At 38.6% G+C, this 17,387-nt stretch overlaps 1 protein-coding gene across 1 annotated transcript in view; it reads right to left on the reverse strand.

The window, feature by feature from the left end:
• LOC135224411 (kelch-like protein diablo) overlaps window positions 1-17,387 on the reverse strand; it is a 163,299-nt gene that overhangs the window by 7,372 nt on the left and 138,540 nt on the right. Inside the window, 3 exon segments of the mRNA XM_064263381.1 lie at window positions 11,153-11,255; window positions 11,830-12,050; window positions 12,973-13,127. Of these exon segments, the coding sequence (XP_064119451.1) occupies window positions 11,153-11,255; window positions 11,830-12,050; window positions 12,973-13,127 (479 nt within the window).

A 17,387-nucleotide genomic window follows, 5' to 3' on the forward strand; every position in this document is an offset into this window, starting at 1 on the left:
AAAAAGAATAAAACATGAATAAAAAAACAGATTAATGAACAAATAAACGATTGCACAAAACACGGAAAACCTAAGGGAGATGTACAGTACATGACATTTGAGCATTTGAGATATTACGGTACAAGGTATACACTAAACCCCCTGTCCCCCATATTCACGAGGGATATGTACATACCACAACCCCAAGGAAATAGTTAACATCCCCCTCTAAAAACACTTGCAGTATCTGCTTATCTTGAAAGTTCAAATAACCAAATGTATACCTTGAACTAAGATCCTACATCAAATATACCTTAAAATATTATCCTATTCCTGTATTAATATTTGATATATTATCATTTCAATATCATCTTATACATTTACCATTAAAAATATATACATATGTACTACTTCTACCCTTCCAGCCAATAACAGAGAGAGAGAGAGAGAGAGAGAGAGAGAGAGAGAGAGAGAGAGAGAGAGAGAATGAAATACCAAGAACATAATCTACATGAGAGAGAGAGAGAGAGAGAGAGAGAGAGAGAGAGAGAGAGAGAGAGAGAGAGAGAGAGAGAGTCTTCAGCCAGTTGCTAACCATTTTTTCTTTATGATGACAGTTATGCTTTCATCCCTTCCTCTAAGCGTAGACAGAAAAATTTCAGGGAAAAGATTTATTGAACTTAAATCTTACTCATTTGCTATATATTTTCTTTAATTAATTGATATTCTGCTGTGTTTACACTAATGTTAATATTTGAATAATTACATTTTATGATAAAATAAAGTTTTATTTGTACTTACCCAGTAATTACTTAGCCAAGAGCCTCCTACCTATGGCAGCCTAAAAATTCCCTGCCCACTTTCAGGGGCTGTAAGGAACAACTGGGATGTCAGCTCAATTTGTTTGCACCCCTATGTCCACGCGAGGGGAGGAGGGAGGGCTTTGATTATGTAATAACAATACAGTCCCCAATTACGCAAGAATTTGGTCGATCCACGGCCTTGAAGAATTGGAAATTTGCATAAATATTTCGAAACACACACCTTGTGGGAATAATTCCATTAGGGCCAAGGCAAACAACAACTTACCCAGTCAAACTTTTTTATACTACCCATTTTCAATACTGTCAATGTACTATACTGTAATTCTTTCTAATATGATATTGTTCTTACGGATAAATAACACTAAAAAGGATTTAATAACTTGAAAAAGTTTAAAATTACACATAGGATGGTGAAAACTCCCACATGTAAACAATGCCACCACTGGGGTCAAGTGTATTGTACGATACAGTCATTTCCTTAAAAAAACCTCTTGGATGGAATTTCCTCTACCTATCCTCCGTCAAAAAACCTTCAAACTCCTCTATCTCATCCTCTGCTGAAGGAAGGCTTTGTGAACCATTTGAGGTTTCGGGAACTGGCGGATCATGCGTGTCTTCACTCCTGTTAGGCTTAACAAACTTTGTTACGAGCATCCGTCTCAGCTTCTCTGTCTGGCATGTTCACAATGTAATCGTTTTCATATAAATTTACTCTACGATAAAAAAGAACTGATGAAAATTCAAAATTTGATATGGAATTACAATTTCTTAAAAAGAAATGATAAAAATTCAAAATTCAACATGAAATGACAGTTTCTTGAAAAGTTTAGATCGAACGATTCTCTCTCTCTCTCTCTCTCTCTCTCTCTCTCTCTCTCTCTCTCTCTCTCTCTCTCTCTCTCTCTCTCTCTCTCTTAAAAACACATCTGCTTCTTTGTTAATCACTTTTACTAGTCATTTTCATCAACACCTATTTCAACAATAGAAAAAATAAATGATCAAATGCCAAAAGTTAGTCAAAACAAGTTAACCTTGAAAAATTTTTTTTACATGTTCAGCAATGACGGATTTCACGTTGTCGACTGCTGACAAAATGGAAGTTGCTCCTTCCTTCGTCTTTAACCTAAGGGCAAGCTTTTTAGTTTCGAGAAAATAGGTCTTCCTCTTCGACTTCTAGGCAGATGCATACATGATGTGGAAGATCAGAATACACTTCACAAATCTGAATAATACGTATGGTGATGATGATGATACTGATCATTCATATACACTGCGCTATGATGTCACAAATGCGTGAGGCAGAGCCTTCCGTCTTAGCTAATGACTGAGCAGAAGCCTTCAGAATACACTTCGCAGATCTGAATAATACCTATGGCTATGGTGATGATGATGCCGATCATTCAGAATACACTTCGTAGATCTGAACAATACATATGCCGATGGTGTTGATACAGATCATTCATACACACTGTGCTATGACGTCACAAATGTGTGAGGCATAGCCTTCCGTCTTGGCTAATGGCTGAGCAGGAAATCTTCTCTCGCATTCCCCCTTGGAGGAATAATAGTCTTTTTCCTCCATGCATTCCCCTCACCCTTTCTCTCAGATACCAGCGAACCCCCCCACCTAAAATACTTTTAAAGACAACAGATTTAATACGTTTTGCGGTGTGTGACTCGCAGACTTTGAACGGCTTCGCAGATACGGAAAATCTATTTTTGAGAACTAACGACTGCATAAAAGGGGAATCGCACAATTCTAACACGCATAATTTGGGACCGGACTGTACCTGGTCAGTTATAAATAAAAATTTACTTTATCATAAAAATGTCATTTTTATGTAAATAACTTACGAAGTAATTACTCTGCTGATTCCACATTGAAAGGAGGTGGGATCTATGGGCATATTCTACCCTGAAACATTAAATTAGATAATGAATTTGACAGAATAGTTGCTAGCATTGGGACAATGCTTGTTGTTTCTTTAACTGGCAAGGGAGCACAGCATTTAAGTACTGCCACTGCTTGGTGCTCCACTTGTCCTGTAGAGAGCGTGGCTCCATAACCCCAGGTCGCTCCTACACAAGTGGGAAACTTGGTAGCGAGGGAGGTACACCCATGGCTCGCAAAGTTGAAGATGCTCTTGCCCTGGGCATACACCAGAATAGGACCACAATGCTGTAAAATTTGCCACAACCCAAACCAATAAAAAACTGGTGGGAAATCCAGACATAATGCTCCCAAGTCTCCAACTTTGTTCAACACCTGTCTTATCAGGCCGAATGGGGGAAAGGCATAAGCATCTAGTCCCAACCAATCCAGCAACATTGAGTCGACGGACCATGCTAGAGGGTCCAGGACTGGAGAGCAGAAAAGTGGAAGACGGCTATTCTTGGTACTGGCGAACAGATCTACTGCTGGCCTTCCCCAGTTTTCAAAGGTCTGAGCGAGGTCCACTCTGACGGTAGGACTTGGTGACCTCGACTTAATTCGTCTGCCATCACATTCACTTTCCCTTGGACGAAACAAGGGAGCAGGGAGACTTAATCCTTTCTGCCCCGAGAAACAGATCTTTTGCCGTATTGTAAAGGGTGAATGAATGTGTTCTCCCTTGTTTCCGGATGTAGGACAACATGGTGGAATTGTCTGCATGGACTGCCTCCACCCATCCTGACAAGAGGTGAATGAATGCTTGAAGCCTCAGGTGAACTGCTGATAATTCCTTCACATTTATGTGAAGAGATCGCTGAGACTCTGACCACTTCCCTGACGTTTTCTTCTCTCCCAAAAGGGCTCCCCAACCTACGTCGGATGCGACTTTGAGTAGAACTGAAGGGTTGGATGGAGTGGATGAAGAGAGAGGCCCACTAAAAGTCTTGGTTTTGAAAGCCACTATGCTAGGTCCTCCTTGATTTCATCCATGATGTTGAATACTGTCGAGTCTGGTTGGGACTTCCTGCACGACATCTTCAGGAAGAATTGAAGGGGATGCATGTGTGGTCTCCTGATTCTGACCAACTGTTCCACCAAAGCTAGTGCATCTAGCAGACTCGTCCACTGAAGTGTGAGCAGCACTTGCAGTCCAAGAATTCTTGTACCACCTGGAGACAAGACTGGATTCTCTTCGGGGAGAGAAAAGCCCGAAAAACAAGAGAATTCAGAGTCATCCCCAAACAGAGGAAGCTCTGAGTCAGAATCAGTTGCGATTTCTCCTTGTTGACAAGAATCCCTTACGAATGAGTTAACAAAAGTGTCATCTTGAGATCCTTCATGCACTGGCTTTCCGAAGAGGAGTGGAGAAGCCAGTTGTCCAGGTAAAGTGACACTTTGATGCCTAGAAGATGTAGCCACTTCTCTAGAGGTGCCAGCACTCACGTAAATACTAGCGGGGCAGTCAAGAGACCGAAACAAAGCACTCAAAACTGGAAAGTCCTGCCCATGAAAACAAACCGAAGATATTTTCTTTATCCTGATGAATTGGTATGTGGAAATATGCATCCTGTATGTCCTGGGAGACAATCAAATCCCCCTGGCGAAGAGATGCTAGCACCGAGTGAGTCGTTTCCAAGTTGAACAAGTTCAGAGCGCTTACATCCAATATGGCCCTCCAGCCCCTGATGACTTAGGGACAGTTATAAAACCCTGGAGATGATCTGTCGAACACCTCCTCCACTGTCGCCTTCTGAATAACAGCTTCTACCTCTTGAGCTAGAGCCAGGACAATGCGAAGGAACATTGGAGAGGTGGAGGGTCTTTGAGAGGAACGGAGTAACCAAAACGATGAACCTGGATCGCCCATGAGTCTGCCCCTATGCGACTCCACTCCTTCCAAAAGAGGCTAAATCTGGGACCTACTGGAACATGAAAGCCAGTAGGATCACTTGGAAGTTGCTTAGGAAGCGGGTTTTGTTGGTCTTGGTCAGGGCTCGCAAATTCGACCAAGGTCTAACAAAAGGTTTGGAATTACCTCCTTGAAAGAGTTGCTGCTGTAAAGGTGAGCCAGACTTAGCAAAAGTTACACATGTGGACTTTGCACATTTAGTTAGCTGTGCTAGCTGGTCATTAGTTGATTTCTTCTCCAGAGCAGAGAGAATCTCCTTCACTGTTTCCACGTTGAAAAGGTGGTTCTTGTTGAGCTATCTTTTCTTCAAAGTGCCAAAAGTGGAAAAGAGAGGCAAGCTTATCAGAGCTATCCTGAATCGACTTGTCTGTGCACAACAGGACACCAAGCCAATCTGAAGCTACGTCCTATGTAAGAGCAGAGCAGTCCTCCATCTTCGTAGCAAGCGCTCCCATCATCCAGTCAAGAAAGCTCATTATCTCCAGGACCTTGAAAATATTCTGAACCAAGTGGTCAACCTCAGGAGACGAAAAGTAAACTTTGGCCACTGAAAACGCTGACCTGTGGTTAGCATCTAACCAAACCAGAGAAGTCCCCCTGGGAGGAGACAGATACTACTCCCATAGAAGGAGCTTCTCCAGTGACATAGAATCTGTACCTCTTCTTAATGAAGTTTTCCCTAACACCCTCTTGGTTGCTAACCAATCCTCAACATCACGAAGAGATCTCTTAGAAGCCTTAGAAAGTACTAGCTTTGCAAGGAGGGGATCCAACTGTTTCCTTCTCATCAGGAAAATCGAAGCAGGAGACCTGGGAGCTGCTGCGACAAAGCAATCTGGGAAAGAGGTAGCGCAGCAGACTCAAATAAGCCAAAGGCGGGATAGACTCGGCGTCTTATTCTTCATCATACGATGAAACAGGAGAAAGAGAAGGTTCCGCACACTTGACTTGGGACCTTGCTGATTTCCTTTCATCAAACTCATTAACTCCTCCAACTGACAATAAAGAGAGGCCTAATTTGAATCATCTTGAGTAGAAGCAGAAACAGCTGGAGTCGTAAGTGTTGAAGTCGACATATTCGACACTAAAGCTTTGCACACCTGTTGAAGAAAGCTCCAAACGAGAAGTCGAAGCAGCACTCGTTGTCTGCAGGTGAGTCGAACGCTTCAACAAAGTCAACACACGATACTATTCAAGCGAGTCTGAAAAGTCCGTGTAGTGACACTGCAAAACAGGTGTGGACTATTATCCACTTCCCTGGTGTCTTCAAATGCCATGAAGCTGAAGAATTCTGCCAATTACGACGTCCTACATGCAAAGAATCACTTGAATCCATAGATAACGTAGCACCAAATGAAACGCCTTTCCAAAGGCGTTTAGTTGACTCCTGCTGGGGAATTGCAGGATTGACAGAGGAAGTGACTGTTTGTGGACAATCCCCACCAGTCTCCGTTGGACCTGTGGTATATCTTCTCCCTGAGGTGCAGGGACCTTTGTTTAGGAGAACTGGCAGGACAAAAAGCCACCCCCTCAGACTGGACTACACTAACACTTCTCACATCACCATTAGCCTTTTCAATGAAAGATTTCACAGATAACCATAATTGCATCACCATGTTAGCTAACAAATCTAACTTTTTCTCAAACCAAGATTCGAGGCTGGCTATGATATAAGAGAGGCTGGCTATGATATCAAAAGAAACTCCATGGGAAGCTGGTAATGGAGTTAAAGGAGCAGGAGAAAGAGGACTGAAGATCGGAGTCAAAGTATAAGGAGGGGAAGAAATAGGAACAGGCGCTTCAACAGGAGAAGCAGAGGAAGCTAAACTAGCTTTATTCTCAGCTCTAAGAGCTGCCTTCCTCTTCCTATACATGACAACCTTATCGGAGTGAGAGACAAAAACTTTCCATTGCTATTCACTCCAATCCCTACATTCCTCACACATAGACTCCTACATTAAATGCTCTTGGAGTGCAAATCATACATTTACTTAACTAACTTAGTCCTCCACCCTCCAGCACAGAACCTAACTCCTGACAGACTTGAGTCAGACATGATGGTATATAATGCCACAAAAATTTGAAGAAAAGCTAACTAGCTAATTAGTCATAATTCAACAAAACACGAAGTTGAGTACTTCACCAAATATGGTAGGAAATAACCATCCAAAACGATGAAGAAAGGTCTGAAACAGACCACCTATGTTCACCAGAAGCCGGCAGAGAATGAATGTCTACACCTGGTCTGTTGTACCTGTTTCTCCCTCGAGGGGAGACCCTGTCACCTTCATCAGTGATGGTGGCACCACCACAGCTATATAATTGTTTGGTAAGACACTGCAATAAGGTTTTATATAGTTTTATATATACTTACTAAGTAATTACAGAATGAGAGCCCACCCTCCTCCCCTCTCATGGAATCCACATAAATATAAATTGAACTCTGCTGGGTTGTTTACCTTCTTCCCCAAAAGTGGGAGGGGCTAGTTATCTACACCAAAACAAGAAAATCGTTACAGCTATTTTACAATTTTAGATGCTGGTACTTAGAAACTATTTGCCATGTAATTACTTAATATATATAAAACCTCATTTTATTACAGTTGAACCTCTTAAAACCAGCATTCTGTGGTCCGGGAACTCCTGTAGTTCGGCTTGATTTGGTGCCACCAGTGGCACCACGTATTGTTTACAACTTCAAGTCAGCAAAAATTATGCCATATCACCTTTGCTTTTACAAAAATATGTAGTTGTTAGTAATGAACATATGTGAAGTCCAATATGTTTTTTATATTAACTTTAAATGAATATATTTTTTCAAATATTCTACTTGAGAAGGCTCTACCAAGTCAAAACTTCTAATCAAGACAATGAGACATTTGACAAAGCACAAATTCTATACTGTGTGTGTGCGCTTGAAAGACATTGGTGATACATTTTTTATAATTTCTTTTATGTAACTATATTTACCCATTCGATATGCCGCCCATGAGATCAGATGATGCTAAAGGTAAGAAGCGCAAGCATAAATCTTTATCTACACTAGAAAATATCTCATTATCGAATAGTTTAGTGTTCACTTTCCTCAATAGATAGCAGTGACATGGTGTGCTTTGTTTACATTTCGAAGGCAACATTCAAATGCACTGTGATCACCAAAATATATTACAGTAGGGCCTCGTTAATCATGGGGGATAGGGCCCAGAACCCCCCGTGATAAGTAAATACCTGTGTTATCCTGGTACCCCCCCTGAAAATTGCTTTAAACTGCCTACTTTAATAATTAACCCACCCAAGACCACTATTTCAGTGTTTATAACTGCCTACTTTAGTTCAAGCACCAAATATTTCTTCAACTATCACCTTAAACTAAATTCAAGACAGTTTCAAAGTTATTCTTTCGCAAACAAAAGTATAATTACCTAACAATTCCTTTTTATTTTCATGATTTGGCTGCTGCACCAAACTAAAAGTACATAGTATATCTATTTCGTGAATGAACATATTTATGATAAAAAACATGATTTACTGTAATGATTACAGCACCCAACTATAATATTAATGTGTAAACAGCAAAATACAGCAATAAAAATCTAGTTTTGTCTTTTGTTTACGTTTTGAATCAGCTGATTGACGTTTATTACTGAAAGAATTATTTTGGAAAACAATTTAGTTGCTAAAAGAAACGAATTGATTAATGGAATAATTATTATTATTAACTTTGTACATAATAGTTTATGATATTATTATGATACTGTAATTCATATTTCATTGAGAGAGAGAGAGAGAGACGAGAGAGAGAGAGAGAGGAGAGAGAGAGAGAGAGAGAGAGAGAGAGAGCAGCTTGTGATGAGAGTAACTTGAATAGCTTGAGAGACAGCTTGGGACTTAGCTTGATTACTGAGTACTGTTGACTATCTTTAACTCGAGAATAGCAATGAAATTTGTATTTTAAATATTTTATGATGATAAGAAATGAAACATGGATAGAGATAAGATATTCTCTTGTATACTGTTATAATATGTGATAATCATCGAGTCAACTATAAAAGTTGTATTGAAGGACAGTTTCGTAAATCACAGAAAGAATAAAAATATGGCAACACATATTTTTATTTTTCCTTTTGGGGACCATCTTTGTTCTTTTATTAGATAATATAGATCAGTATTATAGTTTTTTTTCTGTAAGTGATGAGAGAGAGAGAGAGAGGAGAGAGAGAGAGAGAGAGAGAGAGAGAGATCCGAGAGAGAGAGAGAGAGAGAGAGAGAGAGGAGAGAAAGAGAGAGAGAAGAGATTTTGCTATTTACATTCATAGTATTTGAAAATTTGTAAATGAGTTTATCCTAAAAATGCATTTAGTCATGAAAAGAAGAAGAAAACAGTAATTAGTGAATCTTGCTCTATGATAAAATTCGTGATTTCGTTAATTTTCCGGAATATACGTAGCATTTGGGCTTCACAAAAAAAGTAAGTAAAGTGGTGATTTATGACAGAGTTTAGAGGATACTTACATAAAAATACATCAGTACTTTGTAGAACGGTGACGTCATGGTGGTCATATGTATTTTTTTCGTGAATGAATATACATTTTTCGTGAATGAATATACATTTATGATAAAAAATAGTTACTGTACTGCTTAGAGTACCATACTGTAATATTAATGTAATCACATCAAAATAAAGTAATCATTGTTCATTGTATACTGTAAACATGTAAGGTGTATTTTTGTCTTTTTGAAAAAATGGATTCCCCAAGGAATTATTCCTTGAAGAGGCTTTTTATTATGAAGATATGCCAATAATATATAAGATTTGCATTTTATTATGAATATATGACAAAAATATATAAGGTAAAAATGGTTTTATTACGTTTACGCTTCGTCGCCGATTGCAAACAACATACGATAATCTATGACAATTACCGTTGTATGACTGCAGTGTTCAGAGAAGTTGATTACGTTATACCAAAACAATAATGAAGTTCGAATTGAAAAATTTATGTTTCCTAAATGTTATTACTACGTAATTACACTATTACTATTAACATTTCTAAAAGGATAAGAATAACAAAGGTGCTGTGAAGTATAACTCAATGTTTACATTTCTGCTGGCCGCTCAACTACAAGTTGATGTTAATGACGTGGAATTATTCCATGAATAGGCTATATATTATGAAGATATGCCAATAATATATAATGTGAGAATGGTTTTATTACCTTTATTGTCAGTTAATATCATAATGTGAATCTGTTCATGCATTTGTTGGTTATCGGAACCGGACAAGGCTTAGCCTACCACCGACAACCCGGAGTGATTCATACCAGCGATATATAGACTGAGAAGTGGTCCAAGGAAAAACCCGTGATTAACTGAATCCGTGATTGCTGATCCGTGACTAAGCGAGGCCCCACTGTAATTATCTTTTTTATCTCACTACCCTCTACAATCAAAATAAATGACAAAGAAACCAATAGAGATAATTATGAAGATAAGAGATTTAGGATATGAAGGTCACCGATAATAATGTGCAGATTCTGAGAAGTTAGTACTGTAGTTGACTTACAATTAGGCTAACTCGGGAATGTAGGCTAAATGTGTTAAAAGTATTATTTTAAAGAAATATACAGTATAAAGTTATAAAATTATGAAGTTGAAATATGTGAGCGATAAATTATAAAAACCATCATCAGAACTTAGCAAAGATTAAGTTGGAAACTAGGTTATTTGTAAGTGGAATTACCTTGCAAGACTACGTTTACCAAGGGGTTTAATTCTTTAGGGATGTACGTATTCTATATTCTGGGATTTTCTGTGGTCTGGCAGTGGCCTGGTCCCAAGGTTTCCAGATTTAAGAGGTTAGACTATACAAAAATAAATTTTTCATAGCTAAGAGACCTTCAGTCTTAACGTTAAGATAAATCTTCTAGCGCCAGCTGGAAACTGGTAAAAAAAATTAAAATTATGATGCAAGGAATTGGTGGTATCGGGGATCAGCCATCAAGATGAACGATGAGGCAACCGCGACCTCTTCTCACTTTGTGACACATTTTTTTTTTTAGTTTCTTCCACCCCCGGAATAACAAAGACAAGAGGTAGGCAGTCTATGTTAAGGTCGCAGTTTTGTTAGCTATGAAATATACAAACTGATTAAAAATTTGTAATTTGCTCAAACGCGGAACCTGGGTCTTAATATAAGGATAGACTCACTTCTGGTGGGAGAAAAGAAAGTCTTGAACCGACTAAAGGTTCAGCACCCCTGATCTCACTTCCCAAAACAGTCAGACTTCTGGGATAATATACAATGTAAAGGGTCACTGCATAAGTAGAAGTTAAAGATCTGGATCTATTCAGATAACAAACCATGATAGCCACCAGACTTTTTTGTCATTCCTCTATCTCCTCACTAGAAAGAGGAAGGACTTGCTACTGTAAGGGTATATTTGTGCAGAACACAATATATTACTCAACTGTATTTCACAGACAAAGCAATCTGTCAAACTTCCTACCTATGATGTAGATGAGTCCGTGTAGGACTGCTGCAGCTGAACCACTACGTGGAATGATCATAGGTGGCAGCTGTTCCCAAGTATCTGTATGAGGGTCGTACATCTGTAAAGGAAAACTTAATTTAAACAATAGAAAATTAAATCCTACAGTGAATTACACTAAAGTTCGACAGAAGATGGCAAACTCACAGAAAATTAAACACAAGTATGAATTGACGAACTGACACATTAATTTTGCCCATCACTAAATTACAACCATAAGAATAAATCTCAAAAAGAATAAAATAAAATCATCACAGATATATTGACAAAATTTTATCAAAGTCTTTCCACAAAAAATATCTAAATAGTACTATACAACAACTCATCATACATAACACACTGCAATAATCTAAAATTTACTCATATTCCCAACATACAAATGCACTACAATATGTCACTTCTATACTAAGCCCAATAATATTTACAGCATTTGCTATTGACATTTTCTATATCTTGGTACATATGCACCACTGCCTTACCCAAATAATACTAAAACAGCAAAACAAAAAATTAATACAATATGCATAACCAATATCTATACGTAAAAAGTCACTAAAATGCAAATTTTTAAATAATGCATAAGCAATATCCATATGTAGACAGGCATTAAAATGAAAGTTTTTAAATAGTAGTACCTGTGTTAGGTCAATGCCATCGCCATCTTCCAATATAGCACCTCCACATACATACAGTTTTCCTTGGCAAGCAGCAACTGCAGGAGAAGTGAGTGCTAATTTCATGGATGCAACCTCACTCCAAGAATTTGTCCTAGGATCATACCGTTCTACAGCTGTTAGTCGATGGGATCCATCCCACCCTCCAACTGCATAAACATAGCCATCGAGTACTGCAACTCCTACAAATATTTTTACCAGTTACTTTATTTATACCATACTATACTTGAAAACATTTATATTAACATTTAAGTATTGAAAATGTATTCTTAAAGTACTCTTGTTCGCTACAACCCCAGTAATTATTTGCTTTGCTTTTATGCGACTTGTATATAGCCATTTACAATGACCAACAGCAACCAAAGGAAGAAATCAAATTCACCTTTTGGCTGGTAGATTCATAGTAGTATAAAAGGGATTTTGACGTAGGAAAAATCTATTTCTGGGCGAGGAAGCCGTGTCGCCCAGTGAAATGTGTCCTCTTTAGCACTATTTCTAGTAAAATATTGCTATGATACCAGAGAACTGCTATTACTGAGGACAGACACTGAACCCTACATCAATCAATTTAATTGTAAAATTCATCAAATGGTAGAGCTAAGATGGAAAATATGATAGAGCATAATTTAAATATTGCAGGCATTACTACATCAAATGCCCACAGAAGCACAATATAATGGGTTCTTAATTCACAGTTCACACAAGATGTTTGCTACAGAGAAAAAATATCAGAACCCATTCAATGGTAGCATGCCTAACAAAGTAATTACATTCAATGTAACTTGGCAGTGAGTAGAGTAGTAAAAATGATAAGTAATTTTGTGTATGTGTACAGTAAATAAAAATAGTTGCCATTACTTGAAAAGGATTTGGGATTTTTTGTAATTAGTCACTCCTTCTATTAAAATACAAGTTCTCTCCTCACATTCATTAAAGAATAAACCTTCATACGGTAAACTCAGCAAGGATTCAAGAAGAATTATATCTATACAAATTAAAGAAAATATAGTAAAATTTTCTTACTGAAATCAAAAGTACGTCATTTTAAAACCAATCAAAAAGACTGACACATAAAAGATGAAAAACCATCAAACATCAACCTACCCAATTCACTCCTAGGTTTCGACATGGGAGCTAAATCATGCCACTCATCCAGAACTGGCTCATAGCGCCATAAACACCGAGTCACTGTGCCATCAGGAAACTCTCCTCCAGCTAAGTATAAAATGTTTTCACCTGATACTACAAGGCCATGTTTGCTAAAAAGAAACAAAATATGTAAATATATCATAATATTTAATGGTAATATCAGAAGAAGAAAATAAAATTTGGGGAACAAACTTCATCCCTTAAAAAGCCACATCACAAACAATATAATAAATTCTGTTTCACTCATAGAAACCTCACATTTTACTCTCTAATACCAATAGCAACCAAATGCTGGCTGAGAAATTGATTAATCTTGAAAGAAGTATGTTTTTTTTCAAGTTAAGTACACCACTAATGGGGGAAGCCCCTTACTAGGGATATCCTTAGGTATCATTAAGCATGGTTAGGAAGTGGATAATCCCCGAAAAACAAAATTTGTATCTATGAGACATGACCTCATATATTCTATGTCTTTTAAACAACGATTTGACTTATGAAGTGTTCCTGCTTAAGACGAATATTTACACAGCTCATCTGCATTTTTCTTCAATGGAACCAAGGGGAACTTTGCTAAAGGAGCCTTAAAAACTGTTTATAGATCAATAAACTACAGTAAACCCCCTCGTATTTGCCGGGAATGGGTACCAGACCACCTGCAAATAGCTAAAACGTGCAAATACTTGAAACCACTCTAAAAATGCTTAGAACTGGCTGTTTTCATAGTTAAAACACACACACACTCACAACAAACTCTAAAAATGTTTATCACAAAAAGTGCATTTAGTCAAAAAAAGGGATTTTGACAAAGGAAAAATCTATTTCTGGGTGAAGGCCTGTGTTGCCCAGTGAAAGTACCTTATAACACTCATCTCAAGGTATAAATACAGGCGGTCCCCGGGTTACGACGGGTCCGGCTTACAACGTTCCGAGGTTACGACGCTTTTTCTTAAATATTCATTGAAAAATCCGCCCTGGGTTACGACGCTTGTTCCGTGGTTACGACGCTGACGCTTCCGACGCTCCGAGTTTACGACGCTTTTAAAAAACACATACTATGATAAGATAAGAATCCTTTATAGTTTAGCACAGTTTCTCTCTCTCTCTCTCTCTCTCTCTCTCTCTCTCTCTCTCTCTCTCTCTCTCTCTTTGTATTTTCCAACGAAAATAATCACTATAATTATCTCTCTCTCTCTCTCTATACTACAAAGATGTATGTTTTTTAGTATGATAAATAAATGATTTACTACTTTCAAATATTAATATTAATTTATACAGCAATAATATCAATTCATTAAATATATATAGTGAATTAGTAAGATGTTAGCTTATATTTAAAAAATTATGGAAGAATGAAGGAAATCCCAGTCTTCTTGAAGTAACTTCCAGTAACCTTTTCTCGAGATGCAGGTACTAAAACTGTCAGCTATATATCAAGTTCTGTGACAGCCATGAGGGGGAAGAGCTGGGGGAGAGCTGCAGTGTTGCAATCACGTGGTCCTGACATTCCCCCCCCCCCCTCTCTCTCTCTCTCTCTCTCTCTCTCTCTCTCCTCTCTCTCATCTCTCTCTCTCTTTTGCCACACAAGATAATAATGTGTCATACATAGTGGTAACTCCCTCCCTCTCTTTCGCTGGAAGCGTTATAAACAGAGAGAGATAAACACTCTCTCTCTCTCTCTCTTTTACCGAGATAAAAGAATTTTTATGGTACTAGTATGTAAATGTTTATTGATAATTTCAGTTATTAATAATAATAATAATAATAATAATAACAATAATAATAATAATAATAGTCCCCACTACTCTTCGTAGTAGCCTTGATTTCCCATGACAAAAATACTACAGAAGATGGATGCCGGGTACCAACTCAAGAAAGAGGCAACAGAATCAACCATCTGATGTTCATGGGACGACATCAAGCTGTATGGTAAGAGCATCAAGGAAATAGATACCCTAATTCCAAATGACTGTAAGGATTGTATCTGGGGACATCAGGATGGAGTTTGGAATAGAAAAATGCGCCTTAGTCAACTTACAAAAAGGCAAAGTAACGAGAACTGAAGGGATAAAGCTACCAGATGGGAGCAACATCAAACACATAGATGAGACAGGATTACAAATACCTGGGAAAATAAGTGGAAGGAGGGGGATATAAAACACCAAGAGATGAATGGACACATCAGGAAAGAATATATGCAGAGACCTCAAGGCGATACTCAAGTCAAAACTCAACGCCGGAAATATGATAAAGCCATAGACACATGGGCAGTGCCAGTAATCAGATACAGCGCAGGAATAGTGGAATGGACGAAGGCAGAACTCTGCAGCATAGATCAGAAAACCAGGAAAACATATGGACAATGCACAAAGCACTACACCCAAGAGCAAATCGGACAGACTACATACACGAAAGGAAGGAGGGAGAGGACTACTAAGTATAGAGGACTGCGTCAACATCGAAAACAGAGCACTGGGGCAATATCTGAAAACCAGTGAAGACGAGTGGCTAAAGAGTGCATGGAAGAAGGACTAATAAAAGTAGACGAAGACCCAGAAATATACAGAGACAGGAGAATGACAGACAGAACAGAGGACTGGCACAACAAACCAATGCACGGACAATACATGAGACAGACTAAAGAACTAGCCAGCGATGACACATGGCAATGGCTACAGAGGGGAGAGCTAAAGAAGGAAACTGAAGGAATGATAACAGCGGCACAAGATCAGGCCCTAAGAACCAGATATGTTCAAAGAACGATAGATGGAAATAACATCTCTCCCATATGTAGGAAGTGCAATACGAAAAATGAAACCATAAACCACATAGCAAGCGAATGCCTGGCACTTGCACAGAACCAGTACAAAAAGAGGCATGATTCAGTGGCAAAGCCCTCCACTGGAGCCTGTGCAAGAAACATCAGCTACCTTGCAGTAATAAGTGGTACAAGCACCAACCTGAGGAGTGATAGAAAACGATCACGCAAAGATCCTCTGGGACTATGGTATCAGGACGGATAGGGTGATACATGCAAACAGACCAGACGTGACGTTGATTGACAAAGTCAAGAAGAAAGTATCACTCATTGATGTCGCAATACCATGGGACAACCAGAGTTGAAGAGAAAGAGAGGGAAAAAATGGATAAGTATCAATATCTGAAAATAGAAATAAGAAGGATATGGGATATGCCAGTGGAAATCGTACCATAATCATAGAGCACTAGGCCACGATCCCAAGATCCCTGAAAAGGAATCTAGAAAAACTAGAGGCTGAAGTAGCTCTGGGCCTCATGCAGAAGATGTGATCCTAGAAACGGCACACATAGTAAGAAAAGTGATGGACTCCTAAGGAGGCAGGATGCAACCCAGAACCCCACACTATAAATACCACCCAGTCGAATTGGAGGACTGTCTAGAGCAAAAAAAAAAAAAAAAAAAAAAAAATTTTATTTACAAAATTCATAATGGTCGTATTTTAAAGAGATGAAAATGACCTTTCCATTTCACTTGTAAGGATAATTCCTCTTTCTTACTGAAATGAGAGAATTTCTGGGCTCAGCTCGTGTCAGCCTATGAAATATCCTTCAGATCATTATTTCTAGGTCAAAATATTCTAAATTTACCAGAGAATAAATAAATCAAGAAAAATGTCAGTAAAAACTGACTCGCTCACTCTATAAAAAGAAGTGTCGGTATGGGAATAGGGGCGAGTGGGATCCACTACCAGAGTCATTTACCTTTAGATCTTCCAACATAAAATCCCCACCAGAGAGAGCTGATACTAAAGGGTGATGCGGTGCCGCTACTACTACTACTACCGACGCCACGGACAGCAGCGCCCCTAGCGGTCATCCTTAATCTTTAGCTTTCCAGCGCTAGGTGCATTTTTCCCTTGTATTATTTTTTCACGGATTATTACCAACCATTACGATGGAACGAGCTGCAATTGCTTCGGCTAAGTTAAGTGCCTCATAAGTAGTATTTCCTGGTAATTCAATCTTCCAGGGACCAGTATTTTCCTTTTTATAGGTCATATACGGTCTCTCCCGGTTGACTCGTGGCAGCCGTGTGCCGCCTCGTGTTTTAAGATTTCCCCGGTCTCCCATACTGGGACATCTTATTTGGCCCCCTTTTTTTTTTTTTTATGGGCTTTTTATATGTTTACGTTCATCGTATTATTACATCGTTTTTATAGCTAGGACACAGCCCTTTTTACCATTTCTCTTAGTTTGGTATTTAGGGCTATACTGTGTTTTCTGGCCCAGCATCCCAGCTCTTGCTCTTCATCGGCTACCGCTGGCTCCGAGTAGTTCTTCGGATCAGTTCGCCTCCTGGGCCTGGGCTTTTTCTTTTTCTTTTACTAAAAGTG

This window comes from Macrobrachium nipponense, chromosome 12 (assembly GCF_015104395.2).
Source record: "Macrobrachium nipponense isolate FS-2020 chromosome 12, ASM1510439v2, whole genome shotgun sequence".
In the NCBI taxonomy this organism is placed as follows: domain Eukaryota; kingdom Metazoa; phylum Arthropoda; class Malacostraca; order Decapoda; family Palaemonidae; genus Macrobrachium; species Macrobrachium nipponense.